The sequence below is a fragment of the Stegostoma tigrinum genome, chromosome 5 (genome assembly GCF_030684315.1).
Source record: "Stegostoma tigrinum isolate sSteTig4 chromosome 5, sSteTig4.hap1, whole genome shotgun sequence".
Taxonomy (NCBI): Eukaryota; Metazoa; Chordata; class Chondrichthyes; order Orectolobiformes; family Stegostomatidae; genus Stegostoma; species Stegostoma tigrinum.
Window position 1 is genome coordinate 117,012,104 of NC_081358.1, and position 23,572 is coordinate 117,035,675.

The window sequence follows — 23,572 nt, forward strand, 5'->3', positions numbered from 1 at the left end:
AAAAGATCATTGCATTATTAAATCGCATCAATAAAATGTTCTACTATCACTCACACAAAGTCATTGTATAATGTTATCAATAAGATAAAATTCTCTGGCTTTTAGCAAACCTCACTCCCTCCCACTGTCCCAGTCAATAAACTTTGTGTATTTCACTATTGATACAGTAAGTGAGACTTCTGACTGTGTTGTGTTTTTTTTCCAGCATGTTTGATGTGGGTGGACAGAGAGATGAACGTAGAAAGTGGATCCAGTGCTTCAATGGTCAGTACTTGAGAAACATTTAATGTTTAAAAAACGTTCCCAGTTGTTCACCAGGTGTCACCACTGTTATTAAAATTCTACAAGTGTACGGCCGTTGATTATAGTATTCACTGTTGAATTTCTTCTGACTGAAAACCATAAGAACTGCAGATGCTATAAATCAAAAACACAAACAGAAACCATTGGAAAAGCTCAACAGCATCTGTGGAGAGAAATCAGAGTTAACGTTTTAGGGAGTTGGGAGATGTGGCACACGTCTAAACTAGCTACATCTGCAGGAAGTGCACCCAACCCCAGCTCCTTGAAAACCGTGTTAGAGAAATGGAGCTGGAGCTGGAGCTGGATGAACTACGGATCATTCGGGAGGCAGAGGGTGTAATTGAGAGGAGTTACCGGGAGTTGGTCACTCCTAAGGCTCAGGACAAGGATAAATGGGTTACAGTTAGGGGGAGGAAAGGGGACAGACAGACAGTGCAGAGATCCCCTGTGGGCATTCCCCTCAGTAATAAGTATACCGTTTTGGATACTGCTGGGGGGGATGACCTACCAGAGGAAAGCCATAGTAGTCAGTTCTCTGGCATTGAGCCTGACACTGTGGCAAAGAAGGGAAGGGGGCAGAATAGAAAAGTACTCGTGGTAGGGGACTCGATAGTTAGGGGAATCGACAGGAGATTTTGTGGTCAGGATTGGGATTCCCAGAAGGTATGTTGCCTCCCTGGTGCCAGGGTCCGGGACGTCTCCGATCGGGTGTATAAGGTTCTAAAAGGGGAGGGCGAACAGCCAGAAATCGTGTTACATATTGGCACTAATGATATAGCCAGAAATAGGATTGAGGATATAAAAAGTGATTTCAGGGAATTAGGATGGAAGCTGCAAAGCAGGACGAACAGAGTAGTGTTCTCTAGTTTACTACCGGTGCCACGAGATAGCGAGGCGAGGAACAGGGAGCGGGCGCAGCTTAACACGTGGCTACACAGCTGGTGTAGGAGGGAGGGCTTCAGATATGTAGATAATTGGGATGCCTTCTGGGGAAGGTGGGACCTGTACAAGGAGGACGGGTTGCATCTGAACTGGAAGGGGACCAATGTCCTGGGTGGAAGGTTTGCTCGAGTAGTTCGAGAGGGTTTAAACTAGTATGGCAGGGGGATGGGAACCTGAGCTGTATATCGGAGGTGAGAGTTGATGCAGGTGAGGCAGTAGCAAGAGGTAGACCAGCTAGTGGGAAGGATTTTCCTGGGAAGGAACCAAGGGATCAGTTGAAGTGTGATTGCTTTAACGCAAGGAGCATCAGGAATAAAAGTGACAAACTTAGAGCATGGGTCAGTACCTGGTGCTGTGATGTTGTGGCCATAACAGAAACATGGGTTTCTCAGGGGCAGGAATGGTTGCTGGATGTTCCAGGGTTTAGAGCATTTAAAAAGAATGGGGGGGGGGGGGCGTGGGGAGAAGAGGAGGGGTTGTAGCACTACTAATCAGAGAGGGTATCACAGCTACAGAAGCTTCCATTGTCGAGGAAGATCTGCCTACAGAGTCAGTATGGGTGGAAATTAGGAACAGCAAGGGAGTAGTCACCTCGTTAGGGGTTTACTACAGGCCCCCCAATAGCAGCAGGGAGATTGAAGAAAGCAGAGGTCGGCAGATTTTGGAAAAGTGTGGACGTAGTAGGGTTGTTGTAATGGGTGACTTTAACTTTCCTAATATTGATTGGAACCTCCTTCGAGCAGAAGATTTGAATGGAGCTGTTTTTGTAAGGTGTGTTCAGGAGGGTTTCCTAACTCAGTACGTTGACAGGCCGACGAGGGGAGAGGCCATTCTAGACTTGGTGCTCGGAAACAAGCCGGGGCAGGTATCAGATCTTGTGGTGGGAGAGCATTTTGGTGATAGTGACCATAACTGCCTCACATTCTACATAGCTATGGAGAAGGAGAGGATTAGGCAAAATGGGAGGATATTTAATTGGGGAAGAGGAAACCATGACGCGATTAGACATGAGTTAGGAAGCAAGGACTGGGAGCTAGTTCCACGGTAATGGCACTATAGACATGTGGAGACTGTTGAAGGAACAGTTGTTGCGAGTGATGAGTAAATACGTCTCTCTGAGACAGGCAAGAAGGGGTAAGATAAAGGAACCTTGGATGACGAGAGCGGTGGAGCTTGTGAAAAGGAAGAAGGTAGCTTACATAAGGTGGAGGAAGCTAGGGTCAAGTTCAGCTAGAGAGGATTACATGCAGGCAAGGAAGGAGCTCAAAAATGGTCTGAGGAGGGCCAGGAGGGGGCACGAGAAAGGCTTGGCAGAAGGAATCCGGGAAAACACAAAGGCATTTTACACTTACGTGAGGAATAAGAGAATGGTCAAAGAAAGAGTAGGGCCGATCAGGGATAGCATAGGGAACTTGTGTGTGGAATCTGAGGAGGTAGGGGAAACCCTAAATGAGTTTTTTGCTTCTGTCTTTACGAAAGAAACGAACTTTGTAGTGAATGAAACCTTTGAAGAGCAGGTGTGCATGCTGGAATGGATAGAGATAGAGGAAGCTGATGTGCTGAAAATTTTGTCAAACATTAAGATTGACAAGTCGCCAGGCCCGGACCAGATTTGTCCTCGGCTGCTTTGGGAAGTGAGAAATGCAATTGCTTCGCCACTTGCGAGGATCTTTGTATCCTCGCTCTCCACTGGAGTCGTACCTGAGGACTGGAGAGAGGCAAATGTAATTCCTCTCTTCAAGAAAGGAAATAGGGAAATCCCTGGCAATTACAGACCAGTAAGTCTCACGTTTGTCGTCTGCAAGGTGTTAGAAAGGATTCTGAGGGATAGGATTTATGACCATCTGGAAGAGCATGGCTTGATCAAATGCAGTCAACACGGCTTTGTGAGGGGCAGGTCATGCCTCACAAACCTTATCGAGTTCTTTGAGGATGTGACTAGAAAAGTTGATGAGGGTCGAGCTGTGGATGTGGTGTATATGGCCTTCAGCAAGGCATTTGATAAGGTTCCCCATGGTAGGCTCACTCAGAAGGTCAGGAGGAATGGGATACAAGGGAACTTAGCTGTCTGGATACAGAATTGGCTGGCCAGCAGAAGGCAGCGAGTGATAGTAGAAGGAAAATATTCTGCCTGGAAGTCAGTGGTGAGTGGTGTTCCACAGGGCTCTGTCCTTGGGCCTCGACTGTTTGTAATTTTTATTAATGACTTGGATGAGGGGATTGAAGGATGGGTCAGCAAGTTTGCAGACGACACAAAGGTTGGAGGTGTTGTTGACAGTATAGAGGGCTGTTGTAGGCTGCAGCGGGACATTGACAGGATGCAGAGATAGGCTGAAAGGTGGCAGATGGAGTTCAACCTGGATAAATGCGAGGTGATGCATTTTGGAAGGTCGAATTTGAAAGCTGAGTACAGGATTAAGGATAGGATTCTTGGCAGTGTGGAGGAACAGAGGGATCTTGGTGTGCAGATACATAGATCCCTTAAAATGGCCACCCAAGTGGACAGGGTTGTTAAGAAAGCATATGGTGTTTTGGGTTTCATTAACAGGGGGATTGAGTTTAAGAGTCGTGAGATCTTGTTGCAGCTCTATAAAACTTTGGTTAGACCGCACTTGGAATACTGCGTCCAGTTCTGGTCGCCCTTTGTAGGAAAGATGTGGATGCTTTGGAGAGGGTTCAGAGGAGGTTTACCAGGATGCTGCCTGGACTGGAGGGCTTATCTTATGAAGAGAGGTTGACTGAGCTCGGTCTCTTTTCATTGGAGAAAAGGAGGAGGAGAGGGGACCTAATTGAGGTATACAAGATAATGAGAGGCATAGACAGAGTTGATAGCCAGAGACTATTTCCCAGGGCAGAAATGGCTAACACGTGGGGCCATAGTTTTAAGCTGGTTGGAGGAAAGTATAGAGGGGATGTCAGAGGCGGGTTCTTTACACAGAGAGTTGTGAGAGCATGGAATGCGTTGCCAGCAGCAGTTGTGGAAGCAAGGTCATTGGGGACATTTAAGAGACTGGTGGGCATGCATATGGTCACAGAAATTTGAGGGTGCATACATGAGGATCAATGGTCGGCACAACATTGTGGGCTGAAGGGCCTGTTCTGTGCTGTACTGTTCTATGTTCAATGACCCTTGCTCAGAATTCCTTCTGCCACTTTCTCCTATTAGCTTACCCATTGTCACTTTATCAAGCCATTAGTTTACAGGAGACCTGTTCAGATTGCAAACTGCCACTGTCCAATTCCTTTTTGTTAATTAGTTTATTAATCTCTGTACACTGCACAACTACCAGATGAAAATGTGAAGGGTGTGAATGGAATGAGGTTTGATTAAAATGTTGACTTAGTTCCTTCATCAAAAAAAGTTTGTGGGAAATCCATTTTAGCAGGTAAATTTTCTCAGTACAACACACAAGTTGGGGAAATGGAATTCATGATTGTGAATTAACCTGTTCTCGCTTGATACTGTTCTGATTCAGGACTTGAAGCGTCGGTAAGATTCTCATTAACCCAGTGCTGCCACCTAAGGGTAGCTCCTTCTGTAAATGGCAAGGAAAGGGCTAGTGGCGAAATCTGATTCATGATGCTATTAGGAGTTCAGTTGTAAAGGCCAGTGGTCCAGCTGATCTAGACCAGAACATTGTTGGGATGTCAGCATCTGAGTAATGTCTAGAGATAGTGGTGGTCCTAAAATGATAATCCAGGCCAGTAATGGTACTGACTTGACTCTTGTGCAACCTGAAGAATCAATCTCCCTGACTCCACAAAGGTGTATGTTTGCAGATGGAATTTTAGTTAGCTCCTGGAATCCAATTTACTTACTATAAGGAACCTTGAGGTGGTGACCTAGTGATATTACTGTAGACTATTAATCTAGAATCCCACTTAATATTCTGGGGAAACTGGGGTTGCAGATGGTGGAATCTGAATTTGATTTATAAATAAAATCTTTAAAGTTGCTGAACAACTGAAACATTTGGACTATTCAGCCAGTCAATGGTAAGCCCTTTCCCAAATGGTTATGTAGAATGGGTGAGTAAGTCCACTGGTCCCTTTGTTGCGGTTAAAATGGTGCTGCTAACTCCCAATTTCAGGGATATATACTGAGTCCCAGGTGACCATATACTTGGAGAGAAAATGGGTATGTGAATTGGTCGGTTTCGGGGGGACCTAATCAGATTGAGATTGCAAGAGCTACAGTCAGCCCAATGCAATTGCCCCTTTTTGTGAAATCATAAACCATCTGCCAGCCACCATCATATTATAGCCATGAATTCCCTCCAAAACACATTTTCAGTAGCCCGGTGTAATTGTTACTTTTCTCTTTAACCATGAATTAAACTACTTTCCTGAACTGATATTAGAGTCATAAAGATTTACAGCTTTTTGGAAACAGGCTTTTTGGCCCAACTCATCCATGCTGCCCAGTTTTCACAATTTAAACTAGTCCTATTTGCTTGTGTTTGGTCCATATCCCTCTATACCCATCCCATTCATGCATCTGTTGAAATGATGAAATTGTACTCGCCTCCACCGCTACCTCTGGCAGCCTGTTTCAGACACTCATCACCACCTGTGTGAAAAAATTGCCCCTCTGGACCCTTGTGTGTCTCTCCCTTCTCACCTTAAACATATACAGTCAGTTCTGATGTAACGTGATAGTTCCGTTCTCATCCGATCTCACATTATAAGAAAATCGCTCAATAGCCGCACCATTTAAACAAATGGGATTAGAATTGCGTTATAGCCAATACAGGTAAGGAAAGTTCGTGTCTACAGATAGGGGTCTAAATTCTTCAATCGTGTTAAAGCCAATTTGCATTGAAAAAGCACATGTTAGAGCAGAACCAACTGTACCCTCTAATTGGAGACACCCCTGTCGTGGGGGAAAGTAGTTGGCTGTTCCCCTTATCTGTGTCTCCCATGGTTTTCTAAACCTCTATAAAGCCACATCTCAGTCTCCTTCAATTCAGGGGAAAAGAAGTCCCAGCCTATCCATCCTCTCCTTATAATTCAAACATTCTGATTCAAGTAGCATCCTAGTAAATCTTTTCTGACTCTTTTTAGTTTAATATCCTTTCTATATTAGTGCAACTGGAGCCTGAAGTGTATTTCAGATCTGAAGATTGGTCTTTACTTTGGCAGCACACAGTGACATTTAGAGCAAGTCATTGGTCAGTCAGTTCTCAGTTATAGACGATTTCAGCTCTGAATGGTCATGTTGGATGTCAGCAGTCTGTTTGTCATGCTCCCTTCACTGGTCACACCGTTGCCACCTCATTAAGCTTATGATGTGGAGGTGCTGATGTTGGACGGGGGTGGGGACAAAATCAGAGCTGCTCCTTCATCGGGTAAACATGAGAAAAGCTCTGAAAGCTTGTGATTTCACATAAATGTGTTGGACTATAACTTGGTGTTGTGTGACATCTGACTTTGTTGCACTTGAGTATTGTTAGAGTTTGTTCAAGACCAATTGGTTGTTTAACTAGCATTGCAAACAACAAAACTGGGTCTGTTACCAAAACGGGATCTAACATTTGAATCCAGTAACCATGTTATTTTTCTTTTGCTCCCATTTCCTCTCCCTCCCCGTCTCTCTGGACTGAATGGAATTGTCACTGCCCCCATATGCATGTAGACGTCACAGCCATTATTTTTGTGGTGGCCAGTAGTAGCTACAATATGGTGATAAGGGAAGATAACAACACCAATCGACTCCGTGAAGCTCTTGATCTTTTCAAAAGCATTTGGAATAACAGGTAAAAGCAAACGTGCTTTTTTATTTTAATACAGACATACATTTGGATAACGTTTTTTGTAAGAATACTGTTTTATTAGCTGTTTAGGGTTGCACTTCCTGTAATTTTCATTCCCCTGTCTCTTACAATTTACAGTTAACATGGAACTGGGCCAATCTATCACAAACTTAATTTAGATTTGGTCTTTTTGTGGCCATTAATGAGAAGTTGGGTCAACTGCATATTGCTGGGCAGTAGAGAAAGCAAGCTTGTTGCATTTACAACAAATGTGTTTAGAACATTGGATCCCCACATTTCTGATTCTGCTGGGTGTATTAATTTTAATCTTTACAAATAACTTTGCAATCTGCCCCTAAGTGAAATTGACTGCTGGTGTTGAATAGGAACACTGTCCAGTTCATTCTGTTGTAATTCCAGTGGGAATTTTAGTGATAATATTCTTGAAGAGCAAGTTAGGTCACCATTAATTATCATCAATTTTTATCAATAATTTTATCAATTATCATCAATAATTATCATACTTCCCTATTTTAGAGAGGAGCTGAGAATGCACCTATATTTAAATTGCTAGCCCTTCTGTTATTCATTAAAAAGACAAGTTCTAAACTTGTCTATGATACCAAATTGGTGACATAGCCCATAGTGGGAGGAATTGCAACAAACTAAAGGAAGACAGTAATAAACTTGCAGAATAAGTATATAATTAGCAAATTACTTTCAACCCACAATTGTGAAGTTTATCTTAGCAAGAAATACGAGGTATCATGTACATTATTCATTAAGAAATAATGTATATGAGGTTCCAGAATTTTCTTTGGTCTAAATATGCAAATTACTGGACTGAATTCAATAAGGCCATCACAGAAGTCAACCAAGCACACAGGTTCATTTTCTAGTTGGACAGAGTTAAAGAGTAGAGTAATGATTTCAAATATGGATCAAGCTTTGGTTAGACAACATTTGGATTTCTCTGTACAGTTCTCATCACCATTTTCTAAAACAGGTTTGGAGACCTGGTGAAAGTGTAAAAATTATTTACAAGGCTGATTCTGTGAATGGCATAGTTATACACATCAGGAGAGGACAAGAAAGCTGATTCACTTCTCCCCTGAAAAGAAATGATTCACAGTTGACTTTGCAAAATGGGTTGCTACCCTGGCCATGTTGAGTAAATTAATCACGACAGCAATAATACTGCAGATTTCAGAATCACTGTTAGCTTGCCTGAGCTAGGAACAAAGGGGAAAAATCATCAGTAGCTGGTTCCCACTGTCACTTTCCTGCTGTGAAGAGATGGTGTGGTACAGGCTGTTAGATGAGAGCAAACATTGGCTTTGCACGTGTGCTACCCTCCACAATTCAATAGCCAGCAGGGACTGGCAACTGAAGGAGGGGCACTTTGCAGTATGTTTTGAGAAAGGTCAACACAAGAGCGAGTGTGGTCAGGTTTACAGTTGGGGAGAAACAAAATCGGTGCTGTAACACTAGATACTTCTCTTTGTTATGTGGGTCTGATGTAGAATTTACAGCACAGACCAGGCCATTTAATCTGCAGGTATTTACAAGCTTCCAGCTATCCTACCATCAACACCTCCCCGGTTTATATTTGTGCTCTGCTCCAGTCTGCATGGTTACAATGATTTGGCTGCTTGTGGAAGTTGTGATACTGGTGCAGTCACAAACTATAAAACTGCACGGGTAACCAATAAATATGAAATATTCCTTACTCTATGTGCTTTATAAACACTTCTTTATGTTGCTCCAGGTCTTGTAACCAATTTCCAGTATAGTGTAAAATTTAACTAAAGCTTTCTTTAGTTCATGACAACCAAGGGGGTTGCCACCAGAGGGAGCCAGTCTGCAATGTAGCTGCTTGTTGGTGATTCTTTTCCATCTCTTGTGACGATTCTGCTACTCGCAATCATTTGCTGCTTGTAAAATAAACTCTGTGCTTCGATGCTAGTTCAGGCACAGACACAGCGAACCAACTGGCTTCCTTCTGTGATAATGGGAACTGCAGATGCTGGAGAATCCAAGATAATAAAGTGTGAGGCTGGATGAACACAGCAGGCCCAGCAGCATCTCAAGAGCACAAAAGCTGACGTTTCGGGCCTAGACCCTTCATCAGAGAGGAGGGTGGGGTAAGGGTTCTGGAATAAATAGGGAGAGAGGGGGAGGCGGACCGAAGATGGAGAGTAAAGAAGATAGGTGGAGAGGAGAGTATAGGTGGGGACGTAGGGAGGGGATAGGTCAGCCCAGGGAAGACGGACAGGTCAAGGACGTGGGATGAGGTTAGTAGGTAGGAGATGGAGGTGCGGCTTGGGGTGGGAGGAAGGGATGGGTGAGAGGAAGAACAGGTTAGGGAGGCAGAGACAGGCCGGGCTGGTTTTGGGATGCAGTGGGTGGAGGGGAAGAGCTGGGCTGGTTGTGTGGTGCAGTGAGGGGAGGGGACGAACTGGGCTGGATTTGGGATGCGGTGGGGGAAGGGGAGATTTTGAAACTGGTGAAGTCCACATTGATACCATTGGGCTGCAGGGTTCCCAGGCGGAATATGAGTTGCTGTTCCTGCAACCTTCGGGTGGCATCATTGTGGCACTGCAGGAGGCCCATGATGGACATATCATCTAAAGAATGGGAGGGGGAGTGGAAATGGTTTGCGACTGGGAGGTGCAGTTGTTTATTGCGAACTGAGCGGAGGTGTTCTGCAAAGCGGTCCCCAAACCTCTGCTTGGTTTCTCCAATGTAGAAGGAGCCACGCCGGGTACAGTGGATGCAGTATACCACATTGGCAGATGTGCAGGTGAACCTCTGCTTAATGTGGAATGTCATCTTGGGGCCTGGGATTTGGGTGAGGGAGGATGTGTGGGGGCAAGTGTAGCATTTCCTGCGGTTGCAGGGGAAAGTGCCGGGTGTGGTGGGGTTGGAGGGCAGTGTGGAGCGAACAAGGGAGTCACGGAGAGAGTGGTCTCTCTGGAAAGCAGACAAGGGTGGGGATGGAAAAATGTCTTGGGTGGTGGGGTCGGATTGTAGATGGCGGAAGTGTGGGAGGATGATGCGTTGTATCCGGAGGTTGGTGGGGTGGTGTGTGAGAACGAGGGGGATCCTCTTTGGGCGGTTGTCGCGGGCCCAACCAGTCCCCCTCCACCGACACCCTCATCCGCCTAGCCGAACTCGTCCTCACCCTCAACAACTTCTCTTTTGATCCTCCCACTTCCTACAGACTAAGGGGGTGGCCATGGGCACCCGCATGGGCCCCAGCTATGCCTGCCTTTTTGTAGGTTACGTGGAGCAGTCCCTCTTCCGCACCTACACAGGCCCCAAACCCCACCTCTTCCTCCGGTACAGTGATGACCGTATCGGCACTGCCTCTTGCTCCCCAGAGGAGCTCGAACAGTTCATCCACTTCACCAACACCTTCCACCCCAACCTTCAGTTCACCTGGGCCATCTCCAGCACATCCCTCACCTTCCTGGACCTCTCAGTCTCCATCTCAGGCAACCAGCTTCTAACTGATGTCCGTTTCAAGCCCACCGACTCCCACAGCTACCTAGAATACACCTCCTCCCACCCACCCTCCTGCAAAAATTCCATCCCCTATTCCCAATTCCTCCGCCTCCGCCGCGTCTGCTCCCACGATGAGGCATTCCACTCCCGCACGTCACAGATGTCCAAGTTCTTCAAGGACCGCAACCTGCCCCCCACGGTGGTCGAGAGCATCCTTGGCCGCGTCTCCTATATTTCCCACAACACATCCCTCACACCCCGCCCCCGCCACAACCGCCCAAAGAGGATCCCCCTCGTTCTCACACACCACCCCACCAACCTCCGGATACAACGCATCATCCTCCCACACTTCCGCCATCTACAATCCGACCCCACCACCCAAGACATTTTTCCATCCCCACCGTTGTCTGCTTTCCGGAGAGACCACTCTCTCCATGACTCCCTTGTTTGCTCCACACTGCCCTCCAACCCCACCACACCCGGCACCTTCCCCTGCAACCGCAGGAAATGCTACACTTGCCCCCACACCTCCTCCCTCACTCCTATCCCAGGTCCCAAGATGACTTTCCATATTAAGCAGAGGTTCACCTGCACATCTGCCAATGTGGTATACTGCATCCATTGTACCCGGTGTGGCTTCCTCTACATTGGGGAAACCAAGCAGAGGCTTGGGGACCGCTTTGCAGAACACCTCCGTTCGGTTCGCAATAAACAACTACATCTCCCAGTCGCAAACCATTTCCACTCCCCCTCCCATTCTTTAGATGATATGTCCATCATGGACCTCCTGCAGTGCCACAATTTATTCCACCCGAAGGTTGCAGGAACAGCAACTCATATTCCGCTTGGGAACCCTGCAGCCCAATGGTATCAATGTGGACTTCACTAGCTTCAAAATCTCCCCGCCCCCACCGCATCCCAAAACCAGCCCAGTTCGCCCCCTCCCTCCACTGCACCACACAACCAGCCCAGCTCTTCCCCTCCACCCACTGCATCCCAAAACCAGTCCAACCTGTCTCTGCTTCCCTAACCTGTTCTTCCTCTCACCCATCCCTTCCTCCCACCCCAAGCTGCACCTCCATCTCCTACCTACCAACCTCATCCCACGTCCTTGACCTGTCCGTCTTCCCTGGACTGACCTATCCCCTCGCTACCTCCCCACCTATACTCTCCTCTCCGCCTATCTTCTTTTCTCTCCATCTTCGGTCCGCCTCCCCCTCTCTCCCTATTTATTCCAGAACCCTCACCCCATCCCTCTCTGTGATGAAGGGTCTAGGCCCGAAACGTCATCTTTTGTGCTCCTGAGATGCTGCTGGGCCTGCTGTGTTCGTCCAGCCTCAAATTTTATTATCTTGGCTTCCTTCTGTGTTGTATCATTCTAAGGACCACAATTCTCTGTTGCAATATGCTTTTAACTGTGCGGTTGTGAGTCTACACTTCCTGGCACAGCAGACCCCATTGCCCTAATTTCGCCATTGCTGAAACGTTGGGAACCAACATTAAAGTCAAACTTGGACACTATTGCAGACAAATGGAAGCCCAAATTTGCATTGAGCAGAAGTCTTGATAAAAGCTGCAACTTCAACTAAGCATGGGCCTCTTGTGCACAAACAGACTGCAAAGTGTGACGGTTACTCAGATCCCAGATAACACAACACTGTATCAGTATAATTAACTGTTTTACCACATGCTGACTGTTGTACCTTTGTGCTAGGTGGCTGCGAACCATTTCTGTCATCCTCTTCTTAAACAAACAAGACCTTCTGGCTGAGAAAGTGTTGGCAGGAAAATCCAAAATTGAAGACTATTTTCCAGAATATACACGCTACACAACACCAGACGACGGTAATGCTTTCAGTGTTGTATACTTATGTACAGCCTCCTTAGGAACAAGAACAAAGGAGCAGGAACTGTATTTAGCCCCCTTGAGCCTTGAGATGTTGCCTTATCAGTGTCCATCCACCTACCTTGTATGCATATTCCTCATTGCCTAGGAGTGAGAAAAAGAAATTGACCTCAGATTTCAAATGAACATGATCAAGCATTAATTGCTGTTTGCAGAAGAGTTCCAAACCTCTGTATGCGTTAGTGATTTTCATTTCACCTTCACCTCAGGAAAGCCTTACCTCCTTTGTGTGTGAGAGATAACAGGGACTGCAGATGCTGGGGAATCCGAGATAACACGGTGTAGAGCTGGATGAACACAGCAGGCCAAGCAGCATCATAGGAGCAGGAAGGCTGACGTTTTTTCTGAAGAAGGGTCTAGGCCCAAAATGGCAGCCTTTCTGCTTCTATGATGCTGCTCGGCCTGCTGTGTTCATCCAGCACTACACCTTGTTACCTCCTATGTGTGTGCTTTTTTTTTAATCCACAGAATGTCAGACAAGATCAGCATTTCTCACATGGCAGCTGTTGACGGTTCTGCCGTTCACACCTTGATAAAGCACACACAAGAGCACAGTGCATTTGCCAGGAATCTGAAACAAAAATGCAGGAAATATTTAGGCCTGGTAACTCTATGGATGAATGAACAAAGTTAACAGTTTAGATCAATGACCTTTCTTCAGAACCTCTGGCCACATCTTTCGCTACTTTCCTTGATCCAGCACCACTCCCTTCTTGCCTTGCACCATCAACTCTTCTGGAATATAATTTTTCCTGTCTTTACCCTAGTACCTTCCCTTTTGTTCACTTTTCCTCTTGTCACTGCCTAAAACATGCCACATTACTTATTCCCCCATGTTCTGATAAAAGGGTATTAACCTAAAACCTTAGACCATAAGACATAGGCGTGGAAGTAAGGCCATTCAGCCCATCAAGTCCACTCTGCCATTTAAATCATGGCTGATGGGCATTTCAACTCCACTTCCCTGCACTCTCCCCATAGCCCTTGACTCCTTCTGAGATCAAGAATTTGTCGATCTCTGCCTTGAAGGCATCCAACGTCCCGGCCTCCACTGCACTCCGTGGCAATGAATTCCACAAGCCCACCGCTCTCTGGCTGAAGAAATGTCGTGTCATTTCAGTTTTAAACTTAGCCCATCAAATTTTAAGGCTGTGCCCACAGGTCCTAGTCTCCCCGCCTAACGGAAACAACTTCCTAGCATCCACCCCTTCTAAACCTTACATTATCTTGTAAGTTTCTATTAGATCTCCCCTCAACCTTCTAAACTCTAATGAATACAATCCCAGGATCCTTAGCCGTTCATCATACGTTAAACCCACCATTCCAGGGATCACCCGTGTGAATCTCCGCTGGACACTCTCCAGGGCTAGTAGGTCCTTCCTGAGGTGTGGGGCCCAAAATTGGACACAGTATTCTAAATGGGCCCTAACTAGAGCTTTATAAAGTCTCGGAAGCACATCGCTGCTTTTATATTCCAACCCTCTTGAGATAAACGACAACATTACATTCGCTTTCTTAATTACTGACTCTACCTGCAAGTTAACCTTTAGAGAATCCTGGACCAACACTCCCAGATCCCTTTGTACTTCTGCTTTATGAATTTTCTCACCATTTGGAAAATAGTCCATCCCTGTATTCTTTTTTCCAAAGTGCAAAACCTCAGATTTACTCACATTGAATTTCGTCAGCCATTTCCTGGACCACTCTCCTAAACTGTCTAAATCTTTCTACAACTTCCCCACCTCCTCAGTGCTACCTGTCTGTCTACCTATCTTCGTATCATCAGCAAACTTCACCAGAATGCCCCCAGTCCCTTCATCCAGATCATTAATATGTAAAGTGAACAGCTGCGGCCCCAACACTGAACCCTGCGGGACACCACTTGTCACCAGTTGCCATTCCGACAAAGAGCCTTTTATCCCAACTGTCTGCCTTCTGTCAGACAGCCAATCCTCAATCCAAGCCAGTAGCTCACCTCGAACACCATGGGCCCTCACCTTGCTCAGCAGCCACCCGTGAGGAACCATATCAAAGGCCTTTTGGAAGTCTAGATAGATAACATCTACTGGGTTTCCCTGGTCTAACATATTTGTTAGTTCTTCAGTGAATCCTAACAGGTTTGTCAGGCATGACCTCCCCTTACTAAATCCATGCTGACTTGTTCTAATCTGACCCTGCACTTCCAGGAATTTAGAAATCTCATCCTTGACAATGGATTCTAGAATATTACCAACTACCGAGGTTATGCTAATTGGCCTATAATTTTCCATCTTTCGCCTTGGTCCTTTCTTAAACAAGAGTGTTACAACAGCAATTTTCCAATCACCTGGGACTTTCCCTGACTCCAGAGACTTTTGAAAGATCACGACCAAAGCTTCCACTATTTCCTCAGCCACCTCCCTCAGAACTCTAGGATGTAGCCCGTCGGGGCCAGGAGATTTATCAATTTTTAGACCTTTTAGCTTTTCTAGCACTTTCTTTTTTGTAATGCCTACCATACTTGACTCTGCCCCCTGACTCTCCTTAATTGTTGGCATACTACTCATGTCTTCCACTGTGAAGACTGACGCAAAGTACTTATTAAGTTCTTCAGCTAACTCTGTTTCTCACCACAGATATCATCAGAATTAAATATTTGCAGCATGTCTTATTTTTACCTCTTGTGATGATTGTAACAAAGTCAGCCAAGTGGACTTTGTAGAATATGAGTTCCTTGATTGGGGCTGTTAATCAGGTCCAATCAGGGAGCCCTGGATGACAAATATAAACAAGAGTGTTTACTGAGAGCTGACTCTGAGGGAGCTGGATCAGTGTCAAGGACTTTCCCTGGGGAAATAAAGAGTGACTTGGTGACTGTACAGTTATTTCACCTCCGTGAACTAATTGCTCACATGCTCTGATTTATTGCATTTGGAAAGATAATTATTTGAATGAATTTACTGATGATCTGGAGTTCCTTTATCATCATTTAAGCCTTTCTCTGTCTCCGGTCTGTCATGTACCCTGATCCAATTTGCTTTTGTTTGACCGTACTCCCTGAACTGTTCCTAGTCCCTCTGAGCTAGTTGCCAGTTTGACATTTGCGCTGAAAGAATGCCATAAAATACAGTTTAACAGCCTGATATTATCCTAGAATACCCATCCAGCCCAGCCCCAAGCTGCTGTAAATGCCTGCATTTATTTCCTCTCTGGAACCATTCACATGTCTATCAGAGGCAACTCTGCCTTATAGCCTTCAATTCACTTACTTCCAGTGGGTCTCGGTGTGATTGATAATGAACCAGCAATAAACTAATAAGCTGTTCCTTCAACTGTTTTTATTTTAAATTCATTGTTTGTCTGTTTTGGAAACAGCAACTCCAGAACCTGGAGAAGATGCAAGAGTTACAAGAGCAAAATACTTTGTACGGGATGAATTTCTTGTGAGTATTTAATTGAGATTGATGCAGCTTCAGAAGGAAATCGGACATTCAAACTGCTGGTTAATGGAACCAATTGGGAAGACACTATGAATGCTGGAAATCAAAAATAAAAGCAGCATATCACCCCACCAACCTCAGCACTTTTTAATTCATCCATGGGACAAGGGCATCGCTGGCTAGGCAGTATTTATTGTCCATCTCTAATTCCCAGAGGGCAGCTAAGAGCCAACCACATTGCTGTGGGTCTGGAGTCCCATATGGGCCAGACCAGGTAAGGATGGCAGTTTCCTTCCCTAAAAAGACATTAGTGAATCAGGTGGGATTTTCCCTGAAAATCGGCAATGGATTCACGGCCATCGTTAGATTCTTAATTCCAGACATTTATTGATGGAATTCGAACCCATGTCCCCAGAACATTATTTGGGTCTCTGGATGAACAATCCAGCGATAATTCCACTAGGCCATTGCCTCCCTTATATATCATTCAGTCTATCATTCTGTGCCACTTCCACCTCCTACAATTTGACCCCACAAGCAAAGATATATTTCCCTCCCCACCCCTATCTGCCATTCATAGGGACCACTGTCTCCATGACTCCCTCATCCGTTCCACATTCCCCACTGGCTCCACCACCCTGGCACCTTTCCCTGTAATGGCAGGAAGTGCTACCCCTTCACCTACACCTCCCCCCTCACCTCTCTTCAAGGCACCAAACAAATGTTGCACATCAGACAGAGGTTCACCTGCACATCTGCTAATGTGGTCTACTGCATCCGCTGCTCCCGATGTGGCCTCCTGTACATTGGTGAGACCAAATGTAGACTCGGAGACCATTTTGTAGAGCACCTACGACAATACCTTCCAGTTGCCAACCATTTTAACTCCCCTTCCTGCTATCTGGGTGACATGTCTATTCTGGGCCGCCTCCAACATCACATTGGCACCACCCACAAGCACCTAGTATTCTGGCTCGGGAGCCCACAGCCTGATGACCTAAACACAGAATTCACCAGTTTTTAAACATCCACAACCCTGGGCTCATCCCATGTCCAACCCTCCCTCTTGTCCCCGCCTCCTTGACTCAACACAATCTGCCCATCTTCTCTCCCACCCATTCCACTGACCAATCCCCACCCATCCTCTCTGTTTATTTCCCAGTTCCCTCTCCATTTCTGAAGAAGGGTCTTGACCCGAAACTTTCCTGTTCCTCTGATGCTGCCTGGCCTGCTGTGTTCCTCCAGCTCCACACTGTGCTATCTCTGACTCCAGCATCTGCAGTTCTTGCTATCCCTGAAAGCTGGGCAATGCCTGATTGCCTTTTTGGAGAGAGAAGCAGAGTTAACATTTCCAGTTAAGAACCTCCCAGCAGACCCAAAAACATTTGCTCTGTCTCTATAGATGCTACTAGACCAGCTGATTTGTTCCTTTCAGTTCCTCTTTTTATTGGAGACTTTTACATTTTATTTAGTAATGTAAAAGAAATTGAAAAGCAATTGCAAAGCCTGCAGCACATCATCCAAGCTTGAAAAGAATGCACAATTTTTCACCCGTTGGACTTCCTTCTAACACGTTAGCATGCTTCCCCCCTCCCCTCTTTAGTTCAGTGATATTTGTGTTTGTCCCTTTCTTCTCCACAGTTTGATCCTCAAATATGTTTTGTGAGAGATACAGTGTAATTTGGGAACTTGTGCATTGTAAGTTTTTATATTTTAATAGGGGCTGTAGGTAATAAAGATCTTGAAGTCGACACTATAATTTGACTAGTCCGAAGCACTAACATCATTGAGCTGTTCTGATTTTAGTCTCCTGCATGTCCCCAGTTTTCCTCCTTCCATCGTTAGAAGCTGCGGGAAATGCAGGGTTACAGAGATTGTGTAGAGGGGTAGGTCTGGGTAGGATGGTTTTTGAAGATTGGTGCGGACTTGATTGGCTGAATGGCCAGCTTCCACATTGTAGGAATTCTATGATTCTATGCTTTCAGCTGCCTCATCCCTAAATTCTGGAATCCCCACACTAAACATCACTGCGTCTCTCTCCTGCTTTAAGCTGTTCTTCAAGAGCTATCCCTTGCAGTATCTCTTTGTAATTTGGTGTCAAACATTGTTTCATTCTATAATACCCTTGGAGAAGCCTTGGATCTTTTAACAATGTTGAAAGTACATGCTGTTGCCTTTGTTACAGCATTACGGGAAAGTCTGTTTGGCATATTTTTAGTAGCTGAAAGACAGAGGGTAACCATGTCATGTTCGAAACATTACACATATGTCCTTTGTATCCACAAATCAGTACCTAAGCTGTGAGCCTGTGCAAAGGCAGGTATTCACCAGCTACTGTTGCTTCTTTCTGCAGAAGATCAGCACGGCAAGTGGAGATGGACGACACTACTGTTACCCTCACTTCACCTGTGCCGTGGATACAGAAAACATCCGCAGAGTATTCAATGACTGTCGAGACATTATTCAGAGAATGCACCTTCGCCAGTATGAACTATTGTGATGGAGAAACAACCCAAGTTCTTGATTTTTGGACTCCCTGATTCCCTTTTTCTTAATGTGCCCACACAAGGTGGGAGAAATATGAGCGAAGTGGATCTACTTTGCTCTCAAAATTCTCTCCTTCTTTACTCATCCTTTCTTGTATTCCCTTCTTCATGCATCCCATTATATTATTTTTTTAAAAGCTCTGCTTCTGCTCCTTCTTTGTGGTTCCACTGAGCCCTCTGGCTACCTCTGTGTCTGACAGATGCCTGAGTATACCTCAGCCTGTCTCTCTCCAGGCTTGTAGCTCTATTGTCTAGTCGTCTCTGCTCTTGGGCAGCACAAGATGGCAGTACCCTCAGACCTCTCCCCGTCTGGGTTTCTTTTCAACACAACACTTGAGAGTACTTGATGGGGTAAAATATATTAGGATGAAAATGCACTTTTTGCATCGGGTCATTAAAAAAAACTGTTGAGGAAGTTCACGCAATGTAGCAGCACCACGATATTTAATAGTTTCACTGTTTTCAGCATTAAGAAACACAGGGCGGCTGAAAGAAAAGGACCTCCTCTAAAGCCAGCAATGGCAAAGATTTTTTTAAAGGACAAAACAAGGCAGGTTGTCCAAGTCCTACAAGTAGGAACAATGTTTTGAGGTCTTGGGGCTATCGAGTCTCATCACATCTTAGACCTTGAACAGAAACTGCTTCAATTTGAGGCTGGAAACAGCACCCCCCCCCCCCCCCCCCCCCCCACACACACACACACAACTGTTTGTTCAAGCTGTCAATTACAATCCATTAGCTTAGATCATGAATGGACAAATCGTCCGACATTTGTTTCTTCTTTTTTTGTTTGTTTTACTGCTGATTATTATCTTGTACAGACTGTAAAATGTATTATTTTGTACAACTTTATTGAAGAAAAATACTTGTAGACGATCTTTGTGCCTTGATTATGGCTGTACCTGTAAAATGAGCTAAGATGTAAGTATGTTTGATTGCGCTGTACAGCTTCATGTCCAAAACCTATCTACAGCAGTGGCTGAAGATAGGGAGTTTATCTGTAGAGATTAGTTTTTTTCTGGTTTATAAAGAAGGAAAATGCTCTTTAGTAAAAAAAACTGTATAAATTATGCAAATTAACCACTTACCTTTACAAGAAGAGGTCAGAGGTGATGAGATGTTGCAACATCACACCTTGCTTTGGATTCTCAGCTTTAACACATTGGAATCCATTCAAGTGTCCAAAATGCAACGTGGAATTATTTCTATGGGAACCAAGGTTTTTTTGCTAGAAATATACATGTTTGGTAATTCTTCGGTCATTCATAGACCTTCACAAATGCATAGGCATTGTGAATGTGTGAGCACCATTAGATAGGGTCTTAAATCCTTGTACCAACAGCAGCTTTTATTGTGCAAGTAAATAGTACAAAAACAGAAAAAAAACAACTAAGGTGTAAACCTTTGTGTCTGGCCTAAAAGAATTACATAATGACATTTTTATTTCTCTTTTAATAAAGAGATATGTTAGAAAAGTTTATTTTAAATATTGTAGAATTTGAGATGTGTGAAAATTTCTCAGACTTGAATAATTTATGCAAATCACATTCTCAGAACAAGTTGTGGTACAGTATGGGGAAAAAAAGCAAAAATCGCTGTAGCAATAAGGCATGTCCTTTTTAGTAACTATTACACTGCTTTATATTTTATACCTAGGTGTTTTATGTCTCTGTGAGTATATACTTTTCATGTGTCTGAGAAAACTTGTACAATTTGTACAATGTTAAAAAATTACACTTGTAATAACGGAAACGTAGTTAAGTGTTAGTTCTATATTACTTTTAAATGGAGACCTGATGTGAACTACCTTCTCCTCCCACTGTGTTTATCACTTGGAATTTTATTTTTGCATTCTCTATGCTTAATCTACCTTTCAAAACCTTCTGTAGGAAAGACAAGCTGATCATGGCAAAGAAACACAGTCTACCTTTGAAATAATATGGAGGCAAGCCTCACACTACATGTTGAGTTGCTATCAAAGAATCACCTCGTGATCGAGTTTAGTGGGATTGAGTGATGAGAGACTACCCTTTCATTGCAGGTGCCTGGAAAATGAAACACTCAAACTGAGAGTTGATTAATCAAGGCAGATGAGTTGAAAAATCATAGCTTTTATAATCCTTTTTGCAATGCATTGCAAAAGGGTTTATCAAATCCAGAAGTTTGATTTGTCTTGTTGAAATCCACACTACTGCTCTTCTTAGAGCGAACAACTATTAAATACAATCATTTTTCCCCAATTCATGTATGGCTATAATAATTATATGAAATATTTCAATGCAGTGTGCTCTGAGAATGTTTTCTCCCTCTGCAAAAAACTCCAAAGCAAAAGATTTATAAATGGATTTAGAGTTTAATCTCACAGCATATAAACTCTTCCCTGCCACTGGAGGCTAACAAGCTCAAGTAGTTTTTGATGTAGTTGAGATAACAAGGTGTAGAGCTGGATGAACACAGCAGACCAAGCAGCATCAGAGGAGCAGGAAAGCTGACGTTTCAGGTCTGGACCCTTCTTCAAAAAAAAATGTAGTTGGTTGTGTTTCAACTCACTGAACCAGACTTGGAGTTCAACAGTCTTCCAGGGGTAAAAATTTTGTGTATAATGAGCCTGATTAAAGGCTGTCAGTCCAGAAGCACCTATATGTCAATGGTTACAGAGATAGTAGGAACCTATATGTTAATGGTGCTTTTTTCTGTTTTTAAGTTACTTGCAGAGATTTAACAGATGAGCTTTGCACATTGACTATGCTACTCGTGATCAGGGTGTGTTCAACACTGTCTTTCTATGACTGTAATAGCAGAATGGGGACTGTATCTCCAGACATTGTGGAATGCAAGAAGAATTCTGATTTCAGTACAGGGTATAAACTCTTCTGGTGGACAAGCACTTGACCATTTATTTAAGAAAGGTGCTTTGGATCAGATGATCTGTGCTGAAGAAGATGGAAAAGACATTGTGTCAATAATTATACGATTATATTTTTCGACGTTCTCGATGAGTTGAATGAATGAATCTCTACTATGGGACTCTGATATTTTTGGAATAATCCATTGGTCTTTGGCACTTGCTATGTTAGCAACGAAGGAACCATTTGTCTTTCAGGAAGACCATACTTGCTCAAAATGATTCTCGCAAGCCCTCTTGGAAATACTTCACAAATTCTGATGAAATCAGATAATGTTAATCTCTTAGTTCAAGCAGTCGTCTCTTTCTAAGAGGACAGTGAACTTTTTTTTAAAAAAGTTCATAAAGTTTTGTTGCAAAGAACTTTTCAAATGATCATTAGTTTATTGGTTGGCTATATGAATTAATTTTTTTAGCGATTATTTGAAGTCACCCACAGGAGAGACCATCCTTCAGGAATGTTGGTCTGCTTGTTGTTCAGACTATATAATGATCTAGGGCTCTTGTGTAATGCTAGTGTCCCTACCTATGGGCAAGGGGGCCTGGGTTCAAGCCCCAGAGGTGTGTCATAATGTCTCTGAATAAGTTAGATTGGAAAATATCTATAGAAGAATCCAGATGTTTTGATGGGAAAAAAACTTACAAACTTTTTAAGGTACAAAAGTAAGCGTTAATATCCAATGATGTAAGTATTCTCAATTCTCCTTCATGAAATGAACAAGCATTTTTTTTCCTTGCCGTTGTCAACCACATTCCAAGATACCTTTTAAAACAGTGAATGTGGCTGCTTTATACAACTGCATTTTACCAGTGGAAATGTGTTAATAAGCAGTAACAAATTAACCACTGCAAAGTGGATAATAGGCTTGTTAAATTTGTAGCAAGATATGGTGCCATAATAGTATTTGGCCCCTCGCTGTACAAGCTGGATGTTAACAGTGTTGTCTTGGAAGCAAGACCCAAAGTGTGCTTGATATTTGCTGAAACATTGTCAAAACCTAACCTCCTCTTGGGAAATAAGACAGGTAAGTGACTGAAGTGTAGTAAGGGAACACTTTGGAACAAGTGATCATAATTCTAATTGTTTTAAAATAGTTATGGAAAAGGATAAGCCTTTTGTAAAAGTTAATGTTCTTAATTAAAGTAAGGCAAACTTTAATGATATGATATGAGAACTTTCAAAAGTTTGGTAACAATAGTTCAGGGGCATTGTGTTCCTGTTAGAGTGAAAGGTGAGGCTGATAAGATTAGGGAATGATGGATGAATAAAGATTTTGAGGTTCTAGTCAAGATTAAAAAAGAATCAGAAATTAAGTATAGACAGTTAGGATTAAGGGAATTCAGGAAGGCAAGGTGGGGGGGAATATGAGATAGACTTTGCAGATAAGGTTAAGGACAATTCAAAGAGATTCAACATGCATTAAGAGCAAGAGAGAACTAGAGAAAGAGGATGGCCCCTTAAAGAATAACAAGGTTGTCTCTGTATTAAACGTCAGCTGATGGCAGAGATAATGAATATTTTGCGTCAGTTTTTGCGGTGGAGAACTCAAGAACGTGAATATAAATGTTTTGAAAACAGTTGATATTGCAGAAGAGTAAGTGCTGGCGGTCTTAGAAATCTTAAATGTGGATAAATTTCTAGCCCCTGAGCAAGTGTATCCCAAGATATTGTGAGAAGTTAGGGAGAAAATTGCAGGGCCCCTAATAGAAAGATTTGTATCATCTATAACCATGGGTGAAAAGCCTTTATTTAAGGAGAAGCCTGGGAACTATAGACCTGTGAGTCTGACATCAGTGGTGGACACATTGCTGCAGGTGATCCTGAAAGATAGGATTTACATGCATTTAGAGAGACAAGGATTGATTAGGGTTAGTCAGCATGGTCTTGTGTGACAGAAATTGTGATTGTTTTCTTTTGAGCAAGTAACTGAAAAGATTGATAAGGGAAGAGCAATAAACTTTGTTTACTTAGACTGTGCTAAAACCTTTTATATGGTTCCGCATGTTAGACTAATTAGTAAAATTCGATCACATGGGATTCAGGGTGTGCTTGCCAGTTGGATACAAAATTTTTTTTGTCATCTATATAAATGGTTTGCATAAGAATATAGGAGGCATGGTTAGCAAATTTGTGGATGAGACAAAAATTGGTGGTATAGTCAATAGTGTGGAAAGTCATCTAAGATTACAAAGGAATGTTGATCAACTGGGTCAATGGGTTGAGGAGTGGCAAATAGAGTTTAATTTGGAAAAATGCAAGGTATTCCATTTTGGTAAAACCAGGGCAGGAC

General features: G+C 43.7%; 1 protein-coding gene across 4 annotated transcripts in view; it reads left to right on the plus strand.

Moving 5' to 3' along the window:
* LOC125451745 (guanine nucleotide-binding protein G(s) subunit alpha-like) overlaps positions 1-19,062 on the plus strand; it is a 323,770-nt gene extending 304,708 nt beyond the window's left edge. For all 4 annotated transcript variants that reach the window (XM_059646234.1, XM_059646235.1, XM_059646236.1 and 1 more), the window contains 5 exons: positions 206-264; positions 6,881-7,001; positions 12,220-12,350; positions 15,766-15,833; positions 18,184-19,062. In XM_059646234.1, the coding sequence (XP_059502217.1) occupies positions 206-264; positions 6,881-7,001; positions 12,220-12,350; positions 15,766-15,833; positions 18,184-18,330 (526 nt within the window). In that variant the 3' untranslated portion in view covers positions 18,331-19,062. The remainder of the gene's footprint in view (positions 1-205; positions 265-6,880; positions 7,002-12,219; positions 12,351-15,765; positions 15,834-18,183) is intronic.
* The last annotated feature ends 4,510 nt before the right edge of the window (positions 19,063-23,572 follow it).